This window comes from Vombatus ursinus, unplaced genomic scaffold, assembly GCF_900497805.2.
Source record: "Vombatus ursinus unplaced genomic scaffold, bare-nosed wombat genome assembly UNPS02004704.1, whole genome shotgun sequence".
NCBI classification, from domain to species: Eukaryota; Metazoa; Chordata; class Mammalia; order Diprotodontia; family Vombatidae; genus Vombatus; species Vombatus ursinus.
In genome coordinates this window covers 534,192-561,213 of record NW_020944482.1, presented here as the reverse complement: position 1 = coordinate 561,213, position 27,022 = coordinate 534,192, and the positions used below count along the sequence as shown (strand labels likewise).

Here is a 27,022-nt window from a genome sequence, read left to right as displayed (position 1 = left end):
TTTGTAAATTTTCATCTTTTACTTAGATTGTTGCTTTTTCTGGCATGTAATTGAGCATTCGTAATAATTACTTGAATTTCATATTAATTCATTGTACATACACCTTTTTCATTTTTGATACTGCTAGTATTTTGAAAAATCAAACCAACCAATTTTAGTCTATTTAAAAAGTTTTAGTATTTTTAAAAATCAAATTAACCAATGATTTATCTATTTTTTCCCATAAAACAAGCTCCTAGTTTAATTTATAAGTACAATTTTTTTTAAACTTTCAATTATATTAATCTCTCCTTTGGTCTTTAATTGGAGATTTTAAATTTGTTCTTTTTCTACTTTTTTTAGTTGGATTGGCAGTTCATTGATCTGCTCTTTATTTTCTTTATTAATGTAAGTGTTTAGAGAGAAATTTTCCCTTAGTTACTGTTTTGGCAGCGTCCTACAAATTTTGGTATATTGTTTGTTGTCAATTGTTTTTTCTTTAATTTATTCTTTAAACTTGTCAGTTGTTCTTACTGTTGCTTCTTCACCCACATCCATATTCCTCAGAAGACAAGTAAGATGATCTGATACTCCCATTTTTTTGAGGACTTGCCACATTTTGATGTGTAGTATCATTTTTATTCTATTGTATAGTCAGTGAACTTTTAATTTTAATTTTATTTTATTCTATTGTATAGTCAGTGAACTTTTTTCTTTTTATTTAGTATTTTACTTTTCCCAGTTACATGTAAAAACAATTTTTAACATTCATTTTTAAAACTTTTGAATTCTAAATTCTCTCCTTCCCTCCCTTTCTGTCCTGCCCTTACTGAAAAGGCAACTAATTTGATATAGGTTATACATGTGTAGTCATGCAAAACATTTTCATAATAGTCATGTTGTGAAAGAAAACATAGACAAAAAAAAAAACCCTGAAGAAAAATAAAGCAAAAAAAAAAGTGTGCTTCAATTTGTATTCAGACACCATCAGTTCTTTGTCTGGGCATGGATAGCATTTTTCATCATAAGCTCTTCACAGTTATCTTGGATCTTTGATCATCTTATAATATTGCTATTACTTTGTACATACTATATTTCACTTTGCAGCAGCTCATGCGTCTCTCCAGGCTTTTCCAAGAGCATCTCGCTCATTGTTCCCCATAGCACAATAGTATTCCATCACAATCAGATTTCACAACTTGTTCAGCCATTGCCCAGTTGATGGACATCACCTTAATTTTGAATTCTTTGCTATTATAAGAGAAAGAGCTGTTACAAATATTTTTGTAAAGACAGGTCCTTTTCCTTTTTGTTTTTTATCTCTTTTGGGATGCAGACCTAGTAGTGATATTGCTACCTCAAGGGGTATGCATGGTTTTATAGTCCTTTGGGCATAGTTTCAAATTTCTCTACAGAACGGTTGAATCAGTTCACAACTCCACCAACAGTGCATTAATGCCCCATTTTTCCCACATCGCCTCTACAATTTGTCATTTTCCTTTTCTGTCTTATTAGTCAATCTAATAGGTATGAGGAAGTACCTCAGAATTGTTTTAATGTGCATTTCTTCAGTCAATAGTGAGTTAGAGCATTTTTTCATATGGCTATAGATAGCTTTGATTGCCTTATCTGAAAACTGTTCATATCTTTTGATCATTTATCAATTGGGAATGCCTCTTATTTTTATAAATTTGAATAAGTTCTCTGTATGTCTCTATATGTTTCTTTTTATCAGAGAAACTTGTTTCAAATTTTTCTTTTGAAAGTTACCATTGTTCACCTCCTACCACTGCATCCTGTTTATTCTGTTCTCTCTCTCCTTTCACCCTGCACCTCCTCAAAAGTGTTTTTCTTCTGACTACTCCCTCCCCCAATCTGCCATCTCTTCTATCACTACTCCCCCTTTTCTTATCCTCTTCCCCTCCTACTTTCTTGTAGGGTAAGATAGATTTCTGTACCCAACTGAGTGTGTATGTTATTTCCTCTTTGAGACAATTCTGATGAAAGTAAGGTTCACTCACTTCTTCTCACCTCCCCCCTCTTCCCTTCAGATGTAAAAGCTTTTTCTTGCTACTTTTATGTGAGATAATTTACTCCATTCTACCCCTCCCTCTCTGTTTCTCTCAATACATTCCTCTCTCACCACTTAATTTTATTTTTTAGATTCCATCCCTTCATATTCAACTCACACTGGGGCCCTTTGTCTATTTTTATTCCTATTTGCCCTAATAATGAGAATGTTCTTATGAGATTTACAAGTGTCATCTTCCCACATAGGAAAGTTTAACCTTATTAAGTCCCTTATAATTTCCTTTTCCTGTTTACCTTTTTATGTTTCTCTTCAGTCTTGTATTTGATAGTCACATTTTCTATTCAGCTCCAGTGTTTTCATCAGGAATGCGTGAAAGTCCTCTCTTTCATTAAATGTCCATTTTCTCCCCTGAAGTATTTTCTCCTGAAATATTCTGTTTTTCTCGTTAGGTTATTCTTGGTTGTAATCTTTTGCCCTCTGGAATATCATATTCTAAGCCCTCTTATCCTTTAATATAGAAACTGCTAAATCTTGTTTTATCGTATGACTACCTGATATTTGAATTGTTTCTTTCTGGCTTCTTAACGATATTTTCTCCTTGACCTGGGAGCTCTAGAATTTGGCTGTAATATTCCTGGCAGTTTTCGTTTTGGGATCTCTTTCAGGAAGTGATTGGTGGATTCTTTCGGTTTCTATTTTACCTTCGATTCTAGCATATCAGGGCAATTTCCCTTGATAATTTATTGAAATATAATGTCTAGGCTCCTTTTTGATCATGGCTTTCAGGTAGTCCAATAATTTTTAAGTGATCTCTCCTGGATCTATTTTCCCAGTCAGTTGTTTTTCCAGTGAGATATTTCACATTGTCTTCTATTTTTTCATTCTTTTGATTTTTTTTGATTGTTTCTTGATTTCTCATAAAGTCATTAGCTTCCATTTTCTCCATTCTAATTTTTAAGGAATTATTTTCTTCAGTGAGCTTTTGAATCTCCTTTTGCGTTTGACCAATTCTACTTTTTAAGTTTTTTTCTTAAGTGAATTTTTGTGCTTCTTTTTCCATTTGGCTAATTCTGCTTTTTAAAGCATTCTTCTCCTCATTGGCTTTTTGGACCTTTTTTACTTTTAGCCTAGTCTATTTTTTAAAGTGTTATTTTCTTCAGTGTTTTGTTGTGTCTCCTTTACCACATGGTTGACTTGCTTTTCATGATTTTCTTGCATCATCTCATTTCTCTTCCCAATTTTTCCTCTGCCTCTCTTTCTTAATTTTCAAAATTCTTTTTGAGCTATTCCATGGCCTGAGACCAGTTCATATTTTATTTTGAATGTAGGAGCTTTGACTTTGTTGTTTTCCTCTGAGTGTGTGTCTTGATCTTCCTTATTACCGGAGTAACTTTCTATAGTGAGAGTTTTTTTCTCTTTTTTTTTTCTCTTTTCCCCAGCCTATTACTTGACTTTTAATTCTTTGTTAAAATGGCACACTGCTTCCAGGGTGGAGGGTACACTATCCCAACCTTAAGGGGTTTTTGTACAGCTGTTTTCACCTGTTTTTACTAGTCACCTGTAAGTTTTCAGTTCTTCCAAGGTGGTTTGATATAAGGATAAGTGTGTTGAGATCTTTAAGTTATGTATTTTTACCTGGCGAGAAAATGGTCACTTCAAGCAAATATATTCATTCTTTCAGGCTAATAGTATAGCAGGTTACTTCCAGGACTTATAATTTACTGAATGTCTTTAACGGAATCTTTTGTAACATTGAATTATATTTGCTTTTCTTAATAAAGTGTTTTCCCCCTGAAGTGGTGGTATTTTTTTCTTTAATGCAGTCCAAAAAGGGTTCACTACTCTATTGCAAACAAATTGTGTCAGACTTTTTTATCTTGATATTGTTTTTGTATGAGTGACAGCCAGATACTTGAGATGAAACTTATACAATTAAATTACCTGTGTTTAACAATGTCATATCTTAATGTCAGATTTGAAGAAAGGCATTTTCTCACAAATATTCTTTCACATGATATTTACAAACATCTTTAACTTCCTAAAACTAACAAATATACAAGAAAACAAACATTATCTTAATAAGTTTTCTAGGTATTTTTGAGGGATGTACAGCTTTATTGCATTGGTTTAAAAGAGAAACATCATTTTCCTTTATGATTTAATGAAACACCATTTGATTGTTAAGCATTACATTGCATATTAATGCTTTTTTTGTGGGCATCATTTATAGAAACTGGTTCTTCCTTAATCTTAGGCCTTCCCTTTGAGATTACACTCAGTTTATCCTGTACATATCTTGTTTTTACCTACTTGTTTATATGTTGTCTGCCCTTTTATACGGTGAGCTTCTTGAGAGCAGGTACTTTTTATCTTTATTCGTATCCCTTGGGCTTAATACATTGCCTGTTAGTTAATAGGTAATTAAATGCTAATTGATTGATTATCAATTCAAAAAAATGTTAGTTATAAATACAAAAAGTATGTGAACCTTGATTCAAGGGATAGGCTTTTTGTTATTTTAAGATAGCACCTTTACAATTATTTTCCTGTGCAGTTACTTTCTAATTCCCTTTTCTTTCTTCCAGCTAGTTTTTCACTGACTCCCACTTCATTATCCACATGGTTTCTTTCCTACACACTACCAAACATTCTCCCTATTTCTCTTAGAGCTGATGTATATGTTTCTATTATTGTTCATCATATGCAGAATTTATTGAACAAAGATGAAACTGAGGTTCGAAGGCTCAGCAAATATTGCATTTGCTTGCTCAAATGTGTTAAAATAATCTGCTAAGGAAAATACTTAAGAATTTCAGTCTGGCATATTTCAGAAGAAAATCTGATCTTTAGAGTCAATTTTTAGTAATTGTAAATAGATTTCTACTGAGGCAGATTAAATTCTCCCTATCTCTGAGCTAGAGAAATGCAGCTTTATAGAGTTTTATAGCAATTGTCAATCTCTTCCGGTACAAGTAATCTTCCTTCAAAATAAGATCAACCTAAATATATATGGTCATTTAACACATAAAGTTTATTGACATTCAGTAGCAACAATATCTGTTCTTAGAAGACAGCGTAAATGTTAAAAATAACTTAAAGCTCATTTTGTTTTCCAAATAATATCATCCTATATACTTATAAAAATCCACCCTTTTCTCTGTAATGTTTTACAAATGTGTTTATATTGTATAACAACATTGCTGTAATTAATTTGTGATATGAAGAGACAGAAGAGATTAGAGTTGGAGATTTCAGGGTAGAAGACTTTGACACAGATCAGAAAGGGAAGAAGAAAGATGAATCATCACTATTAGTTAACTAGTTATTCATTAATGTACATTAAAGTTGGGAAAAGGGTCAGTGTGAGTCAGATTATAGAGGTCCTTGAATGCAAGGCTGAGGAGTTTTTATTTTATCCTAGGTGCACTCTTATGAAGTCAATGGAGGTACAGTTATAAAGTGAATTTCTATTCTAGACCTCAGTCTGATCAACATGAAGGAATTGGTTGTAGAAATGATAAGAACCTTAGGGTTCTTAGAAGGGACCATTCTAGCTTAGATTTATGATAGAAAAAAGCTGGGTATAGCTGGCCATAGAATGGATTTGGAAGAACAGATGCAATTCCATATCTTTAAGTTCTATAGATGAAGTCAGCACAGGAGGAATGAAAAATGTTATAAAGAGCAAAATTTTGAAAAAAAAATACAGAAACTATTATGATGAGAAAAAAACATAGTTATTGATATGACTATGTAATGAGCTCATTATCCAACTTAGAATTTGAAAGGTATATATGGAAAATGGAAATGAGTGTAGATGATAAATACATTAGTGTATGACACTTTTCTTTGAGAGTGGTGTTTGGAGCAACAGATTTTAGAGTAAAGTTAGAAGCCTATTATTGTAGTCTAGACAAGAGGTGATAAAGACCTAGTTTAGGTTAATGGCCATGTAAGAGGAAGCCCTTGGAGTTTATTGAGTAGGGAAGTGACATCATTAGACCTATGCTTTAGGAATATCACTTTGGCAGCTATGTGGAGGTTCCATTGATTTGGATTGGGAAGAGACTTAGAAGCAGGGTAACCAATTAGGATACTATTCAGGCAGGAAATAATGGTGGCTTGACCCAGGGTTGTGACTCTGTGAGTGTAGAGAAGGGTCCAGAAATGAGAGATATTGTAGTGATAGAATTCACTGGTCTCGTGTGGTGTGTGAACCTCTTTCAGATGGATTTTATTTTTTTGGATTGAACTCAAAAGAACTCAAGGTATGTGGAGGGGTTAATAGTTGAGGATTACTCCAAGACTTCGAAGCTGGGTTGCTTGAATGATGGTAGTACCCTTTTCTGAAATAAAGAAGTTCATAAAAGGGATGGGTTTGAGGGGAAATATAGGGAGTTGTGTTTCTATCATAGTAAGTTTAAGATGCCTATGGGATATTCAGTTTGATATGTCCAATACGTAGTTAGTAATGTGGGACTAGAGCTCGGGAAAGGGAATAGGGCTGATATGGAAGTCATCTTCATAGAGATGAAAATTGTACCTATGAGAGCTGATGAGGTCACCCAGAGAGAGAGATTGTAGTGAGAGAGAGAGAGAGAAGGAAATATCTCAGGGCAGAGTTGATTGGTATACTCCTGTAGTTATGGGGCAGGACATGGATGATCACCTTATCTAGCACAGGAACACAAAAGGAAAGTAGAGTTGAATGCTAAAGTTTGGTCAGGAAGAATGAGGATTGAAAAAAGGCCATGAGATTTCACAGTTAAGAAATCACTGCTGACTTTGGAAAGAGTAGTTTCAGTTGAATGATTATGTTATAAGACTGATATAAGCTGACCAAGTTGTGTTGTGAGTGAGAGTAGAGGATGTGGAATTAAGGAGTGTAGATAGATTTTTTTCTAAGAATTTTTCTGTGAAAGAGCAGTATAAGATGATAACTTGAGGGGATGGTAGGATCAAATGAGGACTTATTTTTTTAAAGGGTAGGGGAGACCCTGACATGGTTGTAAGGTAACAGGGAAGTCGGAAAATCTAGGCTAGGAAGAGCCAGGAGATCAAAGATTATAAATAGGTAAGATGGAAAGATTGTTGGGGTGGTCTGCTAGAAGATATGGAAAGGAATAATTTCAACAGTTGGCTTTGGTGAAAAGTGCCACATCTTCACCAGACTATAATCAAGAAGGAGAGAATGAGTTCTGATGTCAAAGGTTTTTGAGATGCACAGTATAGGAGAAGGAAGGAGGGCAAAGTGAATAGATTCTAGTTTTCAATAAAGTATGAGGTGAGGATGCAGGGAATGTGTAGAAAGGAGAAAGCTTGAAATACCTACTGTGATAAGTGAGGTAGAGAATCAAGTAATTAAGAGTAAAAGAATTGCTTTTCTGCATTGAGTACTGGATTTTAATAACATAAATTTGTTATAGACCTAGTTAGCATGGTTGTGTGATATCCTCCAGCTCTGCTAAGTAACATATGAATAGGAATTAGAGGAGTGTTGAATGGTAGGAGTAAACCAGAGTTGGGTTTGGTGTGAATGGCAATATAACAAAGGGAAAAGGAATTCAAAAGTAAAAGATAGTAAATGTTGAAGGGAGGAAAGTAAAATTATGATGGCCTGGAAGAATACTGAGGAGTGGAAGGTCTGTAGGTCAAACTGAGGACCAATTTGCTTAGGGGGACACGTTTAGGATAGTCTTTACTCTGTCCTCATTCTATTTGATTTCTCTGCTGCATTTGACACTGTTGACTACTCTCTCCTCTTGATTCTGTCTCTTTTGCTGACTCATCATCCTGGGTGTCCCCAAAGCTCTGTATTAGGCCCTTTTCTGTTTTCTTTCTACATTCTTTTTAAGTGATCTCATCCAATCTCATGGGCTTAATTATCGCAGATGTATTTATTCAGCTCCAGTCTTTCCCTTGAGTTTCACTCCCACATTAACGACTTACTGTTGGACATCTTAAACTAGGTGTCTTGGAGCTATTTCAGAATCAACTCATTCAAAACAAAACTTACTGTCTTTCCTCCTCAAACCCACACCTTTTCCAAACTTCTCTATTTCTGTTAGTGGCACTACTATTCTTCTAGGTTTGTCAGATTCATAACCATAGCATTTTCCTTGACTCCTCGTATTTCCTCACCTCACATAGCCAGTCCATTACTAAATCTTACGTTTTATATCTTGAAAACATTTGTCAGGAGCCAAGATGGCGGAGGGAAAGCAGTGATTTGCTTGAGCTCTCCCCCCCAAACCCCTCCAAATACCTATAAAAAATGGCTCTAAACAAATTCTAAAGCAGCAGAACCCACAAAAAGACAGAGTGAAACAAATTTCCAGCCAAAGACAGCCTGGATGTTTGATCGGAAAGGTATATCATGCCGGGCTGGGAGAGGAGCGCAGTTCAGCGTGGGTGCACAGGCCGCAGCGACCCTGGAGCAGGCCTGAGAGGACTGAATCGTGGGCAGCTGAGGCGGCTTCCAGAATGCCAAAGACAACTTGGAAGGTCAGTGGGAAAAGTCTGTGACTGCAGTGAGAGAGGAGCTAGGTCTCAGCCACAAGTCTCAAGGGCAGTCCAGGGCTGTGCCTGTTTCCTGAGCTTCTGGGCCACAGACTGAGGGGGAATCGAGTGGCTCATCAGACGGGGATTGCAGGGATCTCTTTGCCAGAGCTGAGGCAGGAATCTCTTGCTTGTGCTTGGATCTGGGTCACAGTTCTGAGGGGCGGTCCTGGGGCAAGGAGGAATGCTGGTGTGGTGAAGCTTGTTGTGGCAGTGGGGAGAAAACACGTTGACCCTCATCATAGTACCTTGGAAGAACTGAAAATTTACAGGTCCCTAGAAGTACGTCTGAAAACAGTTGTACAAACCCCCGAAGCTTGGGACAGCACATTCTTCACATTGGAAGCAGACTTTTACCTTAACAAAGAGTTTAAAACTCAAGTAATTGGCCTGGATCATGAGTAAGCAGTGCAAAAAGAGTCAGACTATATTATCTTACTTTGGTGACAAAGAAGATCAAAACATACAACCAGAAGAAGACAACAAAGCCAAAGCTCCTACATCCAAAGCCTTCAAGAAGAATATGAATCAGTCCCAGGCCTTGGAAGAGCTCAAAAGGAATTTTGAGAAACAAGTAAGAGAAGTAGAGGAAAAACTGAGAGTGATGCTAGAAAATCAAGAAAAACAAGTCAACAGCTTGCTAAAGGAGACCCAAAAAAACACTGAAGAAAATAACACCTTAAAAAATAGCCTAACCCAAATGGCAAAAGAGGTCCAAAAAGCCAATGAGGAGAAGAATGCCCTAAAAAGCAACATTGGCCAAATGGAAAAGGAAGTCCAAAAGCTTACTGAAGAAAATTCTTCCTTAAAAATTAGAACAGAGCAATTGGAAGCTAGTGACTTTATGAGAAATCAAGACACTGTAAAACAAATCCAAAAGAATGAAAAATTAGAAAACAATGTGAAATATCTCATTGGAAAAACAACTGACCTGGAAAATAGATCTAGGAGAGAGAATTTAAAAATTATTGGACCATCTGAAAGCCATGATCAAAAAAAGAGCCTAGACATCATCTTTCAAGAAATTATCCAGGAAAACTGTCCTGATATTTTAGAACCAGAGGGCAAAATAGAAATGGAAAGCATCCACCAATCACCGCCTAAAAGAGATCCCCAAAGGAAAACTCCTAGGAATATTGTAGCCAAATTCCAGAGTTCCCAGGTCAAGAAGAAAATATTACAAGCAGCCAGAAAGAAACAATTCAAGTATTGTGGAAACACAATCAGGGTAACACAAGATTTGGCAGCTTCTACATTAAGGGACTACAGGACATGGAATATAATATTCCGCAGGGCAAAAGAGATAGGCTTACAACAAAGAATCACCTACCCAGCAAAACTGAGTATACCCCTGCAGGGGAAAAAATGGTCATTCAGTGAAATAGAGGACTTTCAAGCATTCTTGATGAAAAGACCAGAGCTGAATAGAAAATTTGATTTTCAAATATAAGACTCAAGTGGAACATGAAGAGTTACACAGGAAAGAGAAAATCATAAGAGACTTATTAAGGTTGAACTGTTTACATTCCTGCATGGAAAGATAATATTTGTAACTCGTGAGACCTTTGTCAGTATTAGGGTAGTTGGAGGGGAAAAAATTATATGTATGTATATATAGATATAGATAGATAGATAGTGGGCACAAAGTGAGTTGAAAATGAAGGGGTCATATCTGGAGAATAAAATTAAGGGGTGAGAGAGGATTATACTGAGAGAAGGAGAAAGGGAGAGGTAGAACGAGGTAAATTATCTCACAAAAAACAGAAAGGAAAAGGCTCTTACAGTGGAGGGGAAACGGGAAGGTGAGAGGGAATGAGTGAATCTTATTCTCATAGGATTTGACTTAAGGAGGGAATAACATACACTCAATTGGGTATGGAAATCTATCTTACCCTACAGGACAATGGGGGGGAGGGGACAAGAGAGTAGGGGGATGATAGAGAGGAGGGCAGATTGGGAAAGGGAGTAATCAGAAGCAAATACTTCTGAGGAGGGACAGGGTCAAAAGAAAGAATAGAATAAATGAGGGGGGTGGGATAGGACTAAGGGAAATAGTTGTTTTTTCACAGCATGTCTACTATGGAAGTGTTTTGCATAACTGCACATATATAACCTATATTTAGTTGCTTGCCTTATCAATGAGGGTAGGTGGGGAGGGAGAAAGGGAGAAAATTTGGAACCCAAAGTTTTAAAAACATGTTTAAAAAGAAATGTTTTCACATGCAACTGGGAAATGAGAAGTACAGGAAATGGGGTACAGAAATCCATCCTGCCCTACAGGAAAATTGAAGGGGAAGGGGATAAGAGAAGGGGAGAGAGATAGAAGGGAAGGCAGACTAGGGGAAGGGGTATTCAGAATGCATGCCATCCTGGGGTGGTGGGGAGGGGCGAGATGGGGGGAAAATTTGGAACTCAAAATCTTGTGGAAGTAAATGCTGAAAACAAAAAAATAAATAAATAAAATTACAGAATAATGGAATCTAGTCATGAAAACTTGAACTGAGCCAGCCTGCTATCCTTAAATGATTGGGACTTACCAATGTAACTGAATATATATTATCCTTAATCTAATTATGAGAAACTGACCATCATAGCACAAGTCTCCCAAATAGTAGCCATCTACATGTGATGCTACTAGGGTATTAAAAGGTAACCAAGGCCAGATGGATTTAATTGTGTTCATATAGTTCCTGGTTTTGTCTTGGCAGGTAGACTCCTAAATATTTAAGCTATCTGCAGTAACTTTAAATGAAATTTATCTTTCTAATTCTTGTTGCTGACTTTGTTAATAGTATATAGAAATGCAGATGATTTATGTGGGTTTATTTTATGTCCCGCAACTTTGATAGACCTGTTAATTATTTCAAGTAGATTTTAGTGTATTCTCTAAATATACCATTATATCATCTGGAAAAAAAAAAAAGAAAGAAACCATTTGTCATATATCTTCCATCTTCCTACTATCACAGCCACCACTTCAGTTTAGGTCCTCATCACCTCTCAATTAGACTATTGGAATGGCAGTAATTGGTCTGCCTTAGGACTCTCTAGCTGTTGGTGTCTATTTTCCACATAGCTATGTAAAGGATTTTTCTTAAAATCTCTCAGATTCTCTTCTTATAGATCTGACTATGTCACTTCCTACTCAATAAATGCCAATAGATACCCTAAGTTTGATGACCATTTTTTCCAAAATGAGATTTTCATTTCATTATTCATTTCAATACTTGAAGTCTGAGAAAAAAGATACTCCTTTTGAAAAGGCTTATTAAAAGCAAAGATGGAGAATGTGCAGCAGGTAATTAAATTTAGGTGAAAGATTTAGAAGGGAACTTGGAGAAAAATCTCAGCAGATTTCTCTGATTAAAGTCTGATGTCTAAGATATATGGGAAATTTATATAGTGTATAAGAATAAGAGTCTTTCTTAAAAAGATATGAAAAGGAAGTTTTCAGAGGAAGAAATCTAAGCTCTCAACAACTATATTGAAAAAGATGTTCCAAATTACTACTAATAAAAGAAATGCAAATTAAAAGAACTTTGAGATTCTACCTCTTCCATATCTATTTGGCAATGATTCACAACAAAGGAAACTGGCAATTTTTTGTGACCCTGCTCTCTCTTGGTTTTCATATTTCACTCCTCAGTCTCTTTTACTTGTTCTTCATCCATATCATACCTTCTCACTCTGGAAGTCTGCAATGTCCTGGGCCCCCATCTTTTTGCTCTATACTATTTCAGTTGGTGATTTTATCAGCAGTCATGTGTTTAATCATTTGTATGCATACATTCCTAAATCTTTATGTCCAGCTTTAACTTTCCCATGAGGCACATTTGTCTCTTGGAAATATCAGATTGTTTCAGCTTAGGGCAGCACGATCTACCCAGGCACCCCAGGACAAATATCTTTTATTGCTTACTTTCATTCACTCCACATACATATCCAATTCATTGTCTAGTCTTAGAGTTTTTGTTTTCCCATCTCTTGTAAGTTTCCTCTTTTCCCCATTGATTCAGCCAACCCTAATTTATTCATTTACCTCTTCCCTGGACTAGCCTTTGAACTGATCTTTCTTCCTCAAGTTGTCTTTACTTAGCATGTCAATTCTCTTTTCTAAGGAGCTCCCTGTTACCTTCAGGATAAAATATAAACCCTTCCATTTTAAATTTAAAGTTCTTGATAATTTGTCTCCATCTTAACTCTCTCGTGGATTCTGGATGGGCCAACTACTTTTTTCCTCCTTGCAGTTCCTGGAACGCAGTTCTCTATCTCCCATCACCATGCCTTTGTACTGGTTTTCCTCCATGCCTGTAATTCTCTCCCTTCTTATCTCTGCCTTAGTTTCCTCGCCTTCTTTCAAGATGCAGTTTAGTTGATAATGCTTTTACCTTTCAAATTACTTTCATCTACTCTGTATATGTCTTGAATGTATGTATCTAGATATTTTAAAAGTTTTATTGATGTGTTTTGTTTTTACATTACAAACATTTCCAGGTTACTTCCACCTGTGAGTAGTCTCTTGTAATAATATGATGATCTTACATGAAAGATGTGTTGCACCTCCCACAATTAAAAAAAATGAACACAGATCTATTTTCTTTCCCTCCCAATCCCAGCTCATTGGGGTAAAAAACCCAAAATTTTTGTGACAAATGTGTGTGGTCAATTAAAACGATTTCCCTCAATGGTTGTATACAAACATAGAGATGTATGTGTCTCATTCTGTACCCTAAATGCATCACCTCTCTGTCATGTATAGCATATTTCTTCATTGGTCCTCAGGAATCAAGAATGGTCATTGTATTGATCATAGTTCTCACAGCTTTCAAAAATTTTTTTATTTTTAATAATATTATTGTTACAGTATAAATCACTTTCCCTAGGTTCTGTGAATTTCATTCTTCATCAGTCTATGAAGCCCTCAAAATAGTTAATTTTTATTCTTTTGATAATATAGTATAAATTATTCTTCTAGTTCTCTTTATTTCACTGTGTTAGTTCATGTAAGTCTTTCCATGTCGTTTTGAAATCTGTTTCCTCATTTCTTAACAGCACAGTAGTGCTCTATCATAATCATATACCACAACTTACTCAGCCATTCCTCAGTTGATATTTAGTTTTCAGTATTTTGTACCACTAAAAAAATAGCTGCTATAAATATTTTCATACGTAAAGGACTCTGCTATTTTTTTGTAAAACTTTTTGTATATAATTTCAAATTGCTTTTCAGAATGTTTGCACCCAGTCATCAGTCTACCCAACAGTATATCAAATGCCTATTTTCCCACAGCCACTCTAACACTTATTTTTCTTTTTTGTCATCTTTGTCATTCTAATAGGTATAAGATGGAACCTCAGAATTGATTTAATTTGCATTTCTCTAGTTAGTAGTGATTTGGAGTGTATTTTTTACATGGCTACATATATATTGTCTAAGTTTCTTCTGTTCATATCGTTAGACCATTTATCAATTAGGGAATGTCTCTTTTTCTTATAAATTATATCAGTTACTTATATATCTTGTAAATAAGAGCTTTATCAGAGAAATTGCAAAGATTTTTTTTATAGTTAGTAAAATATTAAATTAGTAATAAAAATAAATTTAAAAAATTAGTAATAAAGTACAACTTTATTATGCACTAAATACTCAACATGTTTCCCTTTCATTAGAATGTGAACTTTTTCTTAACAGGCACTATTTTTTGCCTTTTCTTGTATCTTCAGCACTTAATACAGAGCCTGGCACATAGTAGATGCTTAATAAATACTTGTTGACTGATGGGCCAACAAGAACACTAATGCACTGTTGGTGGTGTTATGAATTGATTTCACCATTCTAGAAAGCAATTCAGAGCTAAACTCCCAAAGTCATAAAATTGTGCATATCCTTTGTTTTAGCACTAACCATTGGTAGACATACACCTCTATAAATTAAAACTGAAAGGAAGGGGACCCATGTATGTAAAAATATCACTTGTTGAGTCATTTCAATTGTGTCTGACTCTTTGTGATCCCATTTGGGATTTTCTTGGCAAAGATACTATAGTGGTTTGCTATTTCCTTCTCCCGCTCATTTTATAGATAAGGAAATTGAGGCAAACAGGGTTAAGTGACATGCCCAGGTTCACACAGCTGATAAGTGTCTGAGGCCAGATTTGGTCGGGTCTTCCTGACTTTAGGCCTTGTATATCAACACTTTTTGTTAAGGTAATGATTATAAGCAAAGTATATGCCCATTAATTGGAGAAATAGAACAAATTATGGTATTGTAGCGTAATGGAATAATATTACTGGAAGAAATGACAAAAGAGATAATATCACAGAAACCTGGGAAGACTTGTATGAACTTATGAAGAGTAAATTGAGCAGAACCCAGACAATAGTGTATACAATGACTACAATAACGTTAAGGAGAGCAGCTTTTAAATACTTAAGAACTTTGATCAATGCTATAGCCTATCTTAAAATCAGAAGCTTGATGAGGAAGCATATTTACCATCTTTTGGTTGAGAACTGATGGATTGTAGGTGCCCAGTGAGACATATATTTACAGCCACTGCCAACGTATAAATTTGTTTTATGTGACTATAGTTATTTGTTACAAGGGACTGTTTTCAGATATAGTTATGGGATCAGGCAAGTAACTGGGTGTGACAGTTATTCAGAAAAGAAAAAAAAAATAGCATTACTGAAATAGTTTTTTAAAAAAGGCAGAAGAGAGCCAAAGGAAATTTAGAAGCCAACTGAGTCAGGAAGGTACTTTCTTAATTTTCTTAATTTATTTTTCTTAATTTATTCTTAATTTAATATAATTTAATTTATTTTAATTATTAATTTCTTAATTTAAACCTTAAATTTAATTTTCTTAATAAATTTTCTTAATAAATTAATTTTCTTGATAAAAAAGAAAAAGAATAAATTTAATAAGAGAGAGAAAAAAAAACCCTCACCATACCCTGTTTCTAGTTTCAGCTTTGGCATTTGCTAACAGTTATGACTTTAGGCAAGCCCAGGTTTCTTCATCTATATATAATGGGGACAATCATTCTCCTTTCTGACCCATCAGGGTGTTGTGAGGTTTAGAAGAGACAATGTATTTGAGCTTATTTTGTAAACTATTAAGTGCAGAGATGAATGTTGGTGATGTTATCTGGAATTTATCACCTTTAACATTCTTTGCTTTTTTTCCCTTTTGCCTTCAGGTTAGATATAGAATTCTTCAATTTTCTGTTATTAAGAAAGGTTGGGGGGGGGGGCAGCTAGGTGGCGCAGTGGATAGAGCACCGGCCCTGAAGTCAGAAGGACCTGAGTTCAAATGCGGCCTCAGACCAAACACTTGACACTAACTAGCTGTGTGACCCTGGGCAAGTTAACCCCAATTGCCTAAAAAACAAACAAACAAAAAAACAACAACAAGCAAACAAACAAAAAAACAGAAAGGTTGGGGTTGAAGTTACCTTTCTTTTGGTGGAATTGGGTAGTAGTAGGTGGTACACTTTCCTCTTACTGACTGGAGTTGCATTATTGGGCAGGAATCAGAGGTGAAAGTAAAAGTAATGGCACTTGCTTATTGTTGCTCAGTAGGGGCCTGCCTATGTAGTTAGAAATCAAGGGTTCTTGCTCAGCTGCTGGTATACCCAATATGTAAGTCTTTGACAGTCGGGCAGCATTTTTTAAGCTTGAAAGATGGATTTATCGTGATATCTGATAAAAAATTTTTCTATGTGATATATTAGGCTGTTAAGATTTTATCTGTGTTCATTTCTTTATTAAGTTTTCCCCAAGTTTTTAGCAACTGGTTCCTTGGAAAGGTCTTAATTGGGTGTTCCTATAACATTCTGATCTTAGGCTTGGCTAAGATGGGAGCTGGACATAATTAGAAATGCATGCTTTACAACAAATCTAAATGGCTGATGTATTATGTGTGTTATTATTATAATGTATATAGTATTCTCTTACCACCACTCAGAGAACCAAAGCCTTGTAAATGATAGTTGAGAAAATTACCAGGGAGTCAGTGAGTGTCACTCTCATTAGTGTTCTTGCTCTAGTTCAGAAAAAAAGGTTTTGTATAGTAGGATCCCTTTTCCCCTTTGATACTCCTTTACCTACACATTATAATCCATATTGAATTTCTGCTCTTTCCTACTAACATTCTCAGAACATACTTCAGTTTCCTTCCATCTAATCCCCTAATTTTAAGTAAAATACAAGTTTATTACTTACATTTGGGCCTCTTCTCTGTCTGAAGTTCGTATGTTTTATTTTTAGGAAAATTAGTCTTGGAAAATCCCCAGATGACCCCAAATGACCATATTATGTATATGTACACAATTCAATTAACTTAGGAAAGATCATTTCTAGTTTTACTTTAGCATTAATAAACTAAATTATAACTCAGAAAAATCTAGGTAAAGTGGATTGGTTGATCTGCTCATAGTGGTAGTGAAGACTTTGTTTATTATTAACCGAATAGCTATATGTTCAAGATATACACCATAGCTAGATTTAGATAGAGTGTTAAATCTTGAGTCAAGAAGATTCAAATCCTGCATCAGACCAACGTGACCTTGAGCCAATTATTTAACTCCCTTAACCTCAGTTTCCTTGTCTTCTAAAATGAGGAAGCTGGACTTAGTGACTTGTAAGGTTTCCTGTACTAAGTCTATGATCCCACGATTCTATGAAGTATCTCATTTCTAGTTCTAGATAATCCTGTCTAAATTTATGTAATTTAAGTAACATCTCATAGAATGCATAAATGAAAAAAAAATTGTTTATACTTACTGTGTGCTAAACAGTGTGCTAAGTATAGGGATACAAATATAAAAATGAGGCTGCCCCTTCCCTTTAAGGAGATTACATTCTAATGAGAGTGACAAAACAGAAATAGTGGCCAAGGAAAGAAGTTATGGTTTGGGAAGTTACTAAGTGAGTAACCATAGGGTGGGTAAAACCTTGGGGAAATCTGTTAATATCTGGAGGCTTTTTTCATATTAATTTGATTCTAGGTCTCATATTAAGATGTTGTTGTTTTTCCTTCCTTCTCAGAGAGGACCATGACATCAGGGAGGTGATGCTATGACATGCAAGTGAATTGGATTTAAGTGAGGGAGGACTGTGCAAAGTCACCAGCCTCACTTTGTCCTCTAGAGCCATCTGGGTTCAGTGGCAAGATATAGATCAGGACAACTGGAGATAGCCTTGGATGCAGTGGGAGACCTTGGCCTTAACAGTTGAACCTCCCATCACTCTCTGTAATCAGCTTTCCATTGGGCTAGTTAAATGCTGAAGAATGCTGTTTATTGGTTATGTACTCTGAGAGGGCCAAAAAATCATAATAGACCAAATCTGTACACTAGGAAGGGAGTGCTACTAACAAAGGCAATCACTCTTAGTACATTAGTAAATTTGTTTCCCTTTCTATTTGGCTACTCACAGTATTTGACTTCCATTCTGGTGAGGGAGATTCTCCCTGGGCTCTCTAGGAACTGAGGCTGAGAAATTTCCTGACATTTTTCTCCCTCTTATTTTTACCTCTCCTTTCCACACCACTTAGAGAGGGTTTTAAAGTTCTTCAGGAAGTAGGAAAAACATCTCCAAGTTCCTCTGGTTTTGTAGTTGATGTGATTCTAGTGGGAAATTCCCAACTGAGGCAGAAGGAGCTAGTGAGACAAGGAAGGTGGCAAGGGCACCAAAATGCATCACATATTATGGAAATGATGGGCATAGAAATATCCCCCAAAACTCTTTCTATAGAAAAGAGTCTTTAGAAAACAATTTTTTTTTTTTTTTTTTTTTTTTTTTTTTTTTTTTTTTTTTTTGCCAAGGAGGAGGAAGATTATGTGGTAAAGCAACAATGGATATAAGCTGTTGGAGAATAGCTCTATTTGGGTCACAGTAAGAAGTGAAAGGTAGAAAAGACTGAAAGTGACTGGGGTTAAGATGAAAATGCCTAGTCTCAGGAAGTTCAGAGCCAGGTGGTTTAGCTCCTGTCAAGCATGGCTGTTGGTGATCTGGTTTGGATAGTAGAGCAGGAATGGGCAGGGCAAAAAGTAGCTGGGATGAAAATGAGGTTGCATGGTCTCAGAGTGTATATTAACCTTGAAGATCAAGTATGTAGATATAAACCAGAGTCAGTCCGAGGATGCAGTTTGATTCATAATAATGACATGAAGTGAGAGTCAAATCTTAGGCTGCCCCTGTAATTTGTTTTTACTTTAGAGTTATCCTTGGAGATATCAGACTGTACTAGACCTTTCAGCCCATTCCCTCCGTGGATTTGTCATTGATTGAATTATAATCCAAATTGGACTTCTGCTTTGACATGATCACATATGGTATTAGAACATGCTGAAATCAAAATCTGAATAATTTAAATATGTTAACATACATATATGTGTATATATACACATATACACACACACATATATATGTATGTGTATGATTTATTTTTCAGTGTGAATATTGCTGGCTTTGCTGAATATACTCAATCAATGATAGACCATCTTATTGACATGAAGATAAACCACTGGGATGGGTAAGTATCTCTCTGAATATGTGTTTAACTGTGTGTTCTCATCCTTCAAAAAATCTTATTGTTGTCTTTTCTTTTCAAATATAATGACTAAATTATTTTTAAAGGTTTTCAATAGGATTATCCATGTTTCTTCAGCTTAAGTACCTGACCATTTTATTTTCCAAAACATACATACTTGCTTTAAGTACCCAGAATGTCAATTTTGGTCTATGAAGGACCAAAGACCTCTTAAATGCCCCTTATTAGTGGATTATCCTCTTTTTTTTTTTTTAATAACTCTGAGGAGTTCTTAATATGGTGTCTCCAAGGTCATAAATTTATAAATGGATTTGTGTAGGCATAATGGTAGAAAGTTAGATTCAATTTAATGTCAAAGTAACTTTAAGTATACTTACATGGCTTCCCTGTGACAGTAGATATACACATATAGTATTACCACCCTGACTCAGAACTGTGATGACAGCTATAGTTCGCCCAAGTTGTCTCATAACAAGATAAGCAGGTTTTAATAGCAAGTTTCATAATTATAGTAGCAGTCATAAGGTATCTCAGCATTTCATTGGTAGTTAAATCTGGTACTTCAAAGGAAAACCCCAGGCATATAATCTAGAGCATAAACAGATTATTAGTGTTGCCAGACATTAAAACTGAGTATAAGAAGATTAAATTAATTTCCTGTAGAAAGTTTTGTCACTGCTACCAGTTCTTAATTGCAACTAAAGAGAGGTGTACCATTAAGCCCCTGAGGAAATAAGCCACTTAATCACATTGCAAGACTGTACTCTCTCGCAGGTAACAGGCAGGTGTCACTGTTCTTTCTTGTAGAAAGTTCTTTTTAATGTCAGAAGTAGTTGTGTCCCAGTTTTTGAGATGGTCAGTTCTTTTCAAATACCCATTAAGCTGTCCTGAATGGTGTAATAAAGAAGTGAAAATACGTAAAGAATGATATGTACATTGGGACATCTAGATTTTTGTGTTCCTGAAGCTGAAAATTTTTGCATCAGGATTAGATCTGTGTCATGTATCATATCATCTTTTCCCTGTACTGCCTCCCAGGAGAACACTTGCTATATTTTCTTCTTTGTTCTTAACATTTCAGAAGTTGTATATATTTTTGATAAGTGTAAGTTTAGCTGCCAATGTGAAACTAAAACATCTGTTCATATGAGGATAAACCCAAAGGATTGGGCCTAGAAGGATTTAAATTACTCTAATTGAAATAGATAATAGGCTGAATCACAGAATTACAAGTGACCTCAGCAACCATGTAGTCCAAGTTTTACAGAACAAATCCTTTTATTAAGAGGATTTGTTCTGTGAAGTTTGGATTCAGTCAAAGTGCTGCACTTGAGTACCTAGCAATTCGTCTGGAAAGGCCACTCTTATTAGATTCCCTAGACCTGTTCCTTTATGTAGTTAAACTGTCTGTTGCCAAAGGGCAAGGGAAAAGAAATCCTCTCTCTCCTTTGCTCCATTGTCCAAGAGGCACAGGAACAGAGGTGAAGGGCAAGTCCTCAAAAACAATCTTTTCTCAATAATAGGTATCATCTCAGCTTCCAGAGGCTGTGGTATCGGTTCACTTTAGAGCTAACTTATTTTTTTTTTAAGTTAAAATATTTGCTGAAGGATGTGACTAAGTCCTCTTAGCCAGTCATTTGACATTTCACATATGTGGTCAATTGCTTTCACCCAATGGTCAACGACCTACTTTACTACCATTTCTCCTACAACACTCTGAAGTTAATTAAGAAACTTCTTTTCCCAAAAGGAAAAAAAGAAGTGTAAACACATCTTTACACTGACTAAAGTCGGAAAGTGGCATACCTTTTTGTAATTTGCAAATAGGTCACTTACAGTATGAGCCAATCAAGGTTTAGTACCCTTTATAAACCATAAAAGGCATATTCAAAGTTGTTTATTTTCTATAAGCTTTAAGTACGTCACTCAGTGTTATCATTCAGTGTCTGAAAAGGATGAAAGTTTGAAATGGGCTTTATCCCTTACCCTTGCATACAATTCCTGTAATTAACTTGTGATAACACCAGGATGTCTGTGGAGCTAGCATTCTTCATATTTCATACAATTAATTTGCTAGCACAGTAATATTCAGTTTATGTAAGATAAGCATGCATAATGGGGCAGCTAGGTGGCGCAGTGGAAAGAGCACTGGCCCTGGAGTCAGGAGGACCTGAATTCAAATCCAGCCTCAGATACATGATACTCACCAGCTGTGTGACCCTGGGGAAGTCACTTAGTCCTGATTGCCTTGCCAAAAAAAAAAAAAAAAGATAGGCATGCATATATAAAACCAAAATACAAGCATCATGCAGTACATAACAGTATACATAAGAGAATTGTATGTAGTATATATATATGTGTATATATATGTATATATATATAGTATATATAGTACATTGTATATGTATCAGGCAAGTATAGGAATGTAGTGTATGTATAACTTTACATATTAGTCTATACATCACTGAAGTATATAACAATAGTGTATATCAACATATATCACATATCAGTGTACATGTCAATACCACATTCACATTAATCATGGATGGTTTTTATGATATGATGAAACGTGTACCCTTCACTTAATTCCATCTGGCTACAACGGTAACTACCTATCTATAAGTAGTGACTCATAATCGCTAAGACTAGCCTTTTCATAGGCTGCATTGGAATTTTCCTCAGACAGTTTTCATAGAAATACTATTACACAATGGTAGGTTGTAATCCACTGTCTAGTATAGTAATGCCTTTCACATTCTCAATTTTCACTTACTTTTGTGTGGAGTCCTAATATATCCAAATGGAGTGGACTCTAATAATTAATAAGAAATAATAACTCATGACAGTGATTTCAAGCTAACTGTTTTCTGGATCCAAGTTAACTTCTAGCCCAGGCCCCAGCTTCATTTCCTAATGTTGACTTCTTGGAATTCAGCCTTTCATGCACCAACTCTACATTCCTCTCTTGGGTCACTGAAGTGTTACTTCATATTAGGTATAGTCAGAATTTTCTGTATCTAACTTTCTGTAACTAAACTGACTATCCAATATAAGCACATATTCAATACAGTCATCTTGGAGTATTGTATTTTTAAATGTAGGTATCATAAATTGATCCCCTCAGCCTATCTAGTAATCAACCTCATTTCTTTAGCCATGACCTAAAGACTTCCCTGTTAAGGTTTTCCATATTGAGTTCTCTGCATTAGTCCTGGTGGGTCCTACTTTCAGTGTCAGTTATAGCTGTTGTTCTTGGTCCTTCAATTGGCATTTTCTTCAAGGTTAGTTCTGGTAAGCTATTTTCAGATACTATCTCTATGCAGTATCCTCTCACGCCTAAAGGGGAGCCCTTATAATTCATTTTCAGTTACTTTCTGGAACAGATATTCTTCTAAGAATTTTAGAAGAGCCTACATTTTCAGGTAATTTATGGAAAACCAACAGGGTTTTGTCCTTTTCTGCACAATGCTCTGAATGTACTTGTCGCTAAAATCATGAGGCACTCGTGTGGTTCTAGGTGCATTAAGCTTATAAGTATCAGTATTCTAAGGATGCAACATGTATATTTTTCACATCAGCTTCTATATTCATACTGAAAATAGCATTATTACTGATATTACTGATATCAGATACCTCAGCTTTCTACCAAGCAAAAAGCATCTCAAAGGAATTGGTCTGACTTGTAAAGGAAATACATTGGAAAATAAACTGGATTTACAGTCTAAAAACAAAATAAAAGAAACTAAATTACTAATTTTTCTAGGGGATCTCTACAATCCTAAGGCATTGAAAGAGGAGAATCCAGAACAGAAATCTCTCTACACGGCCTCTGCAAATGCAGGGGAGCATCCTAGATGTGTCTGGGATGATCTCCCACAATTTAGTTCTCCCCTTGTGCCTCTTTCCTTCTTTGTCCCCTCCATCTCACCCTAGGTGATTAGGTTCTTAAAAGAACAATTAAGGTGAAAGTAATCTGTATGTACACTCCTAAAATTATAGTTCATTTGCCCTCATCAGTGGGTTTACCTTCAGTAGTTAGCCATTTAACACAGTAAGCTCAAAGCAAAGGTGTTTACTGAAGTTATTTACAATGAGCAATAGTAACAGAACATTCCTTCTTAAGTCTGTGGTGCAGACCCTCTGCATCACTGGGAAGAGTGAGCGGACACAGAGTTTACATTAGTAGAGGGAAACACACAAAGAGAACACACATCTCCAAGATAATTCATATCCCAAGACCTCAAAAGTCTTTTCTGTTCTCATGGATTTCTCACATTGTTCCTGTATCAGATGGCATCTTGCCAGTGGCCTCCCTGGTCTGTTCCTCTCCTTTGCTTCTCTTTTTGAATCTGCTTTTATTTTTGGCAAATGATCTCCTATGACTATGTTCTTACAGCTGAATGGTAGGAGTAGAGAGAGAAACTACTTCTCTCCCTTCCCCTCCTCCCATCCTGTTTGTAAAATAAAGAGTAAATCCTCAAAACTTGATTCCTTTTAGAATAAGCTGGCTTTCTTCTGGACTGTCATATCTCACTGTCTCAGCTCACTTTACAGTTGTCTGTTTTATATTGGCTGGGTGTAGCTGATTCTCTCATATTCCTTCATATTGTCAGTTGGCTTCATCTAGTAGCCAAAGCCCTATAATCTATTAAGGAGCCTCTTAACACCTCTAATAGGAAAAAGCGTGTTGGAAAGGGGCATTCCCTTTCCAATTTGTGAATGAACCATTCAAAATTTCATTTCATTTACAAGCCAGAATGAGCCAGTCTAAATTTTATGCTATTTATTTGTAGTCTATGAATAGACCACTCTGGTGATTTCAAGGTCTCGAAAAGGGCAAAGTTTGAAATAGTCTTTGCTTTGCTCCCTTACATAAAGAATTTGAAGAGAAATAAATCCCTCAATATATACACATGCATGCATATGTGTACGTGTATATGTATATGAGATGAGGAATGGGCAAAACTTTTGGTATTACAATTCAGTGTTTTTGTTTAAAAGAACACTGCCTCTTTCTGTTGTTTTGCCATTTTAGCTTACTTTTGTTCTAATCTTAGTAGCCTTAATTAACTAAACAATTAATGATCTCATATCCATAGACTCCTCTACATGCATATCTTTTCTATCCTCTCCTTTTTTTTAATTAAATAAATCTAGAATTGTCAAAGTAAGGGGGGAAAAGTATAAAAATGATTTCCCCCTCTTTTTTCAGAGTTATCCGAGGGCTGTCAACTAAGGCTTTGCATAATCTTACTCCACAAGCGCCAGAATATATTATAACCATTGGTAAGTATCAGTCACTGTTTTATATACCTGATATAGCCTTAAAATCAACCCCCATTCTTCCTATAAAACTGATAAATAGTGACTATGATCACATTTATGTTATTTGGAGGCATGGTTAACTCTTCAGAAATCAAGGTTTTCTGTTTGATCTGTTGCTGATAAGTATACAAGGGAAAGCATATCTGCCTAATGTGCAAGGCCAACTTTAATTTATTGTAGAACTTAACCACGAAAGTGTCAGAGGTTCAGCCCTTTGAGACCAATAGGTTTTTGTTCAATAAATGAAAATGCACTTATTAAGTATATACCTATGTACTAGGCACTGGGGTACAAATTAAAAATCAGGAGAAGAGTTCAGTACCAGGGAGGATGGCAGGACCCAGGGGTTCTCTTATACAGTGACAGATCAGATCATTGCCCAAGAATCAGGAAAGCATAGTGGTAGGGAAGATGGCAAGTCCTGGTGTTCTTTAGGGTATAGCAGCAACTCCCTGCTTATCAGAGTGTTGTTAGTGGCCATTCCATTTCTGCATCTGAGGTACTAGAGGAGCATGGGTTCATGACTGTTGGGAAGGGGAATTCATGGTAGTGTTTAGGTGAAGTGTAGTGTCTTAGTTTCTTTCTGCAGGGGTTGGGATGGGGGTATGGGAAGAGGCGCCACCTAGCTGCCCTCAAGATAATATTTGTAAAGCATTTAACAGTGCCTAGCATATGGTCAACAAATATATATTTGTTGCCCTCTTATTAAAAACCACCCCCCAAAACTAGGGAATTCCATGGCTCAGTGGATAGAGTGCTGGGCCTGGAGTCAGGAAGATTCATCTTCCTTATTTCATATCTGGCAGCAGACACTTACTAGCTACATGACCATGGGCTAGTCACTTAATCCTGTTTTCCTCAGTTTCCTCATCTACAAAATGAGCTGGAGAAGGAAATGGCAAACTATTCCATCATCTTTGCTAAGAAGTAGGGTCACATGCCCAAATAGGGTCACGAAGAGATGGACACGACTGATAAACATCTCAACAATCAGAATTCAGGTCATGTGACCAACAAGAGGGGAGGTTAGACACTTCGTCCCTCCTCATGACTTCTCAGACTTCTCCAAAATGGGAATTATGTGTAAGAAATAGTGTGGTGTCACTTGTCTCCATGAGGTAAAAATACAATGAACGAAAGAGAAGGCTAATCCCTAACCCTTAATGTACTAATTCAGCACCCCTTCAGTCACCAGATACCACATTCTGGCAGGGCTGTACAAGCTGACTTTTAATAGAACTCAATTCTACCAACTCTCCTACTCCTCCCCTCCTACTTCTCCCCTCCTTCCCCACCCTGGGAAACCAAAAGGCAAAAGTTTACTCTAGTTGGGACTGCAACATGACAGTATTCTGTGCTATAACAATAATCAATGAGAGAACTGAGGGAAAAAGGAAACTGGTACAGGATGTCAGCATATGTGGTATTTTAGGTAGCTGGTGGCAAAGACAACTGGCATCCTTGAGGGAGAGACCAAAACTGGTGAAACATGAACTGCACAGTATGGGAGGAAGCTAAAATGACGTTGAGTCCAGCCTCTGTGGTAACCACCATTTCAGAGGAGTGAATCATAAACTGCGTAATTGGTGAACATAAGGGGAAAAAAAATCATGAAATGAAACCAATATCTCAGGATGAAGAAAACTTAGTTAAAGGTCTTGATCACAAGTAACTAAACCAGCAGGGAAAATAATAATAATAGGAGTAAATATGGCTTCCAGATCAGCTGAATTAGTCTAGATGTCTATGAGCAAATATTCTAAGACAAAGGAAAATAAATGTACATCTAATGAGGCAGAAGAACCCATTGATTCCTGGGAAAACTTGGAACCAGAGCAGAGTGTTCACGACTGGTTTAAAAGAGAAATAAGAATCATGAAAGCAAAATTTGTGGCCTCTATAGTAGGTGTAATTGGCAGAATAGAAAATCTTATTTTAAGTGTCAGCTTTACAAAAAAAAAAAAAGGAAAAAATGATTGGGAATTCAAATATGTAGAAGTGAAGGATAATCTGGAAGTTGGGAAGCAAAGAACAATAATATCAAAAGAAAATATTACTTCTATTCAAGTAAAAGATGTAACTTGAAGACAGCATGCATACAGACAATCAAAGAATTATATTTATTTTCCAGTAGAGTAAAATAAAAAAGTCTGAACACCATAATACAAGAAATACAAAAAGAAAACTGCAGAGCTTTTGAACACAGAAAACAAAGTGTCATTTGAAAGAATCTATTGATCACCTGCAAGAAAACAAACAAAAAAACCCCTGAATATTGCAAACTCTTAAACTCTTTGTGGTTAAATTTAATGATTTAATGATTTCCATGACAAACAGCAAATGTGAGTAAGTAGGGAGAAAAACCTTCAAGTATAAAAGAAATCAAATTCAAATAAGACAGGATTGTTTTGTAATAATAGAATTACTAGAAACTAGAAAATGCAGGAGGAAATGAAAAAAAAAGTGTTCTGAAGCACAAAGAAGCTCAAGATTCAATGCAAAGAGATCTACCTTAGATTGTGAACTCCTTCAGCACAGGGCCTGCCTTTTGCCCTTTTTTTTTTTTTTTT

General features: G+C 35.9%; 1 protein-coding gene across 1 annotated transcript in view; it reads left to right on the top strand.

Annotated features, from left to right (window-relative positions):
• Positions 1–27,022, top strand: part of TBCD (tubulin folding cofactor D) — a 445,631-nt gene that overhangs the window by 253,815 nt on the left and 164,794 nt on the right. The window contains exons 19-20 of the mRNA XM_027840857.1: positions 19,029–19,109; positions 24,340–24,413. Of these exons, the coding sequence (XP_027696658.1) occupies positions 19,029–19,109; positions 24,340–24,413 (155 nt within the window). The remainder of the gene's footprint in view (positions 1–19,028; positions 19,110–24,339; positions 24,414–27,022) is intronic.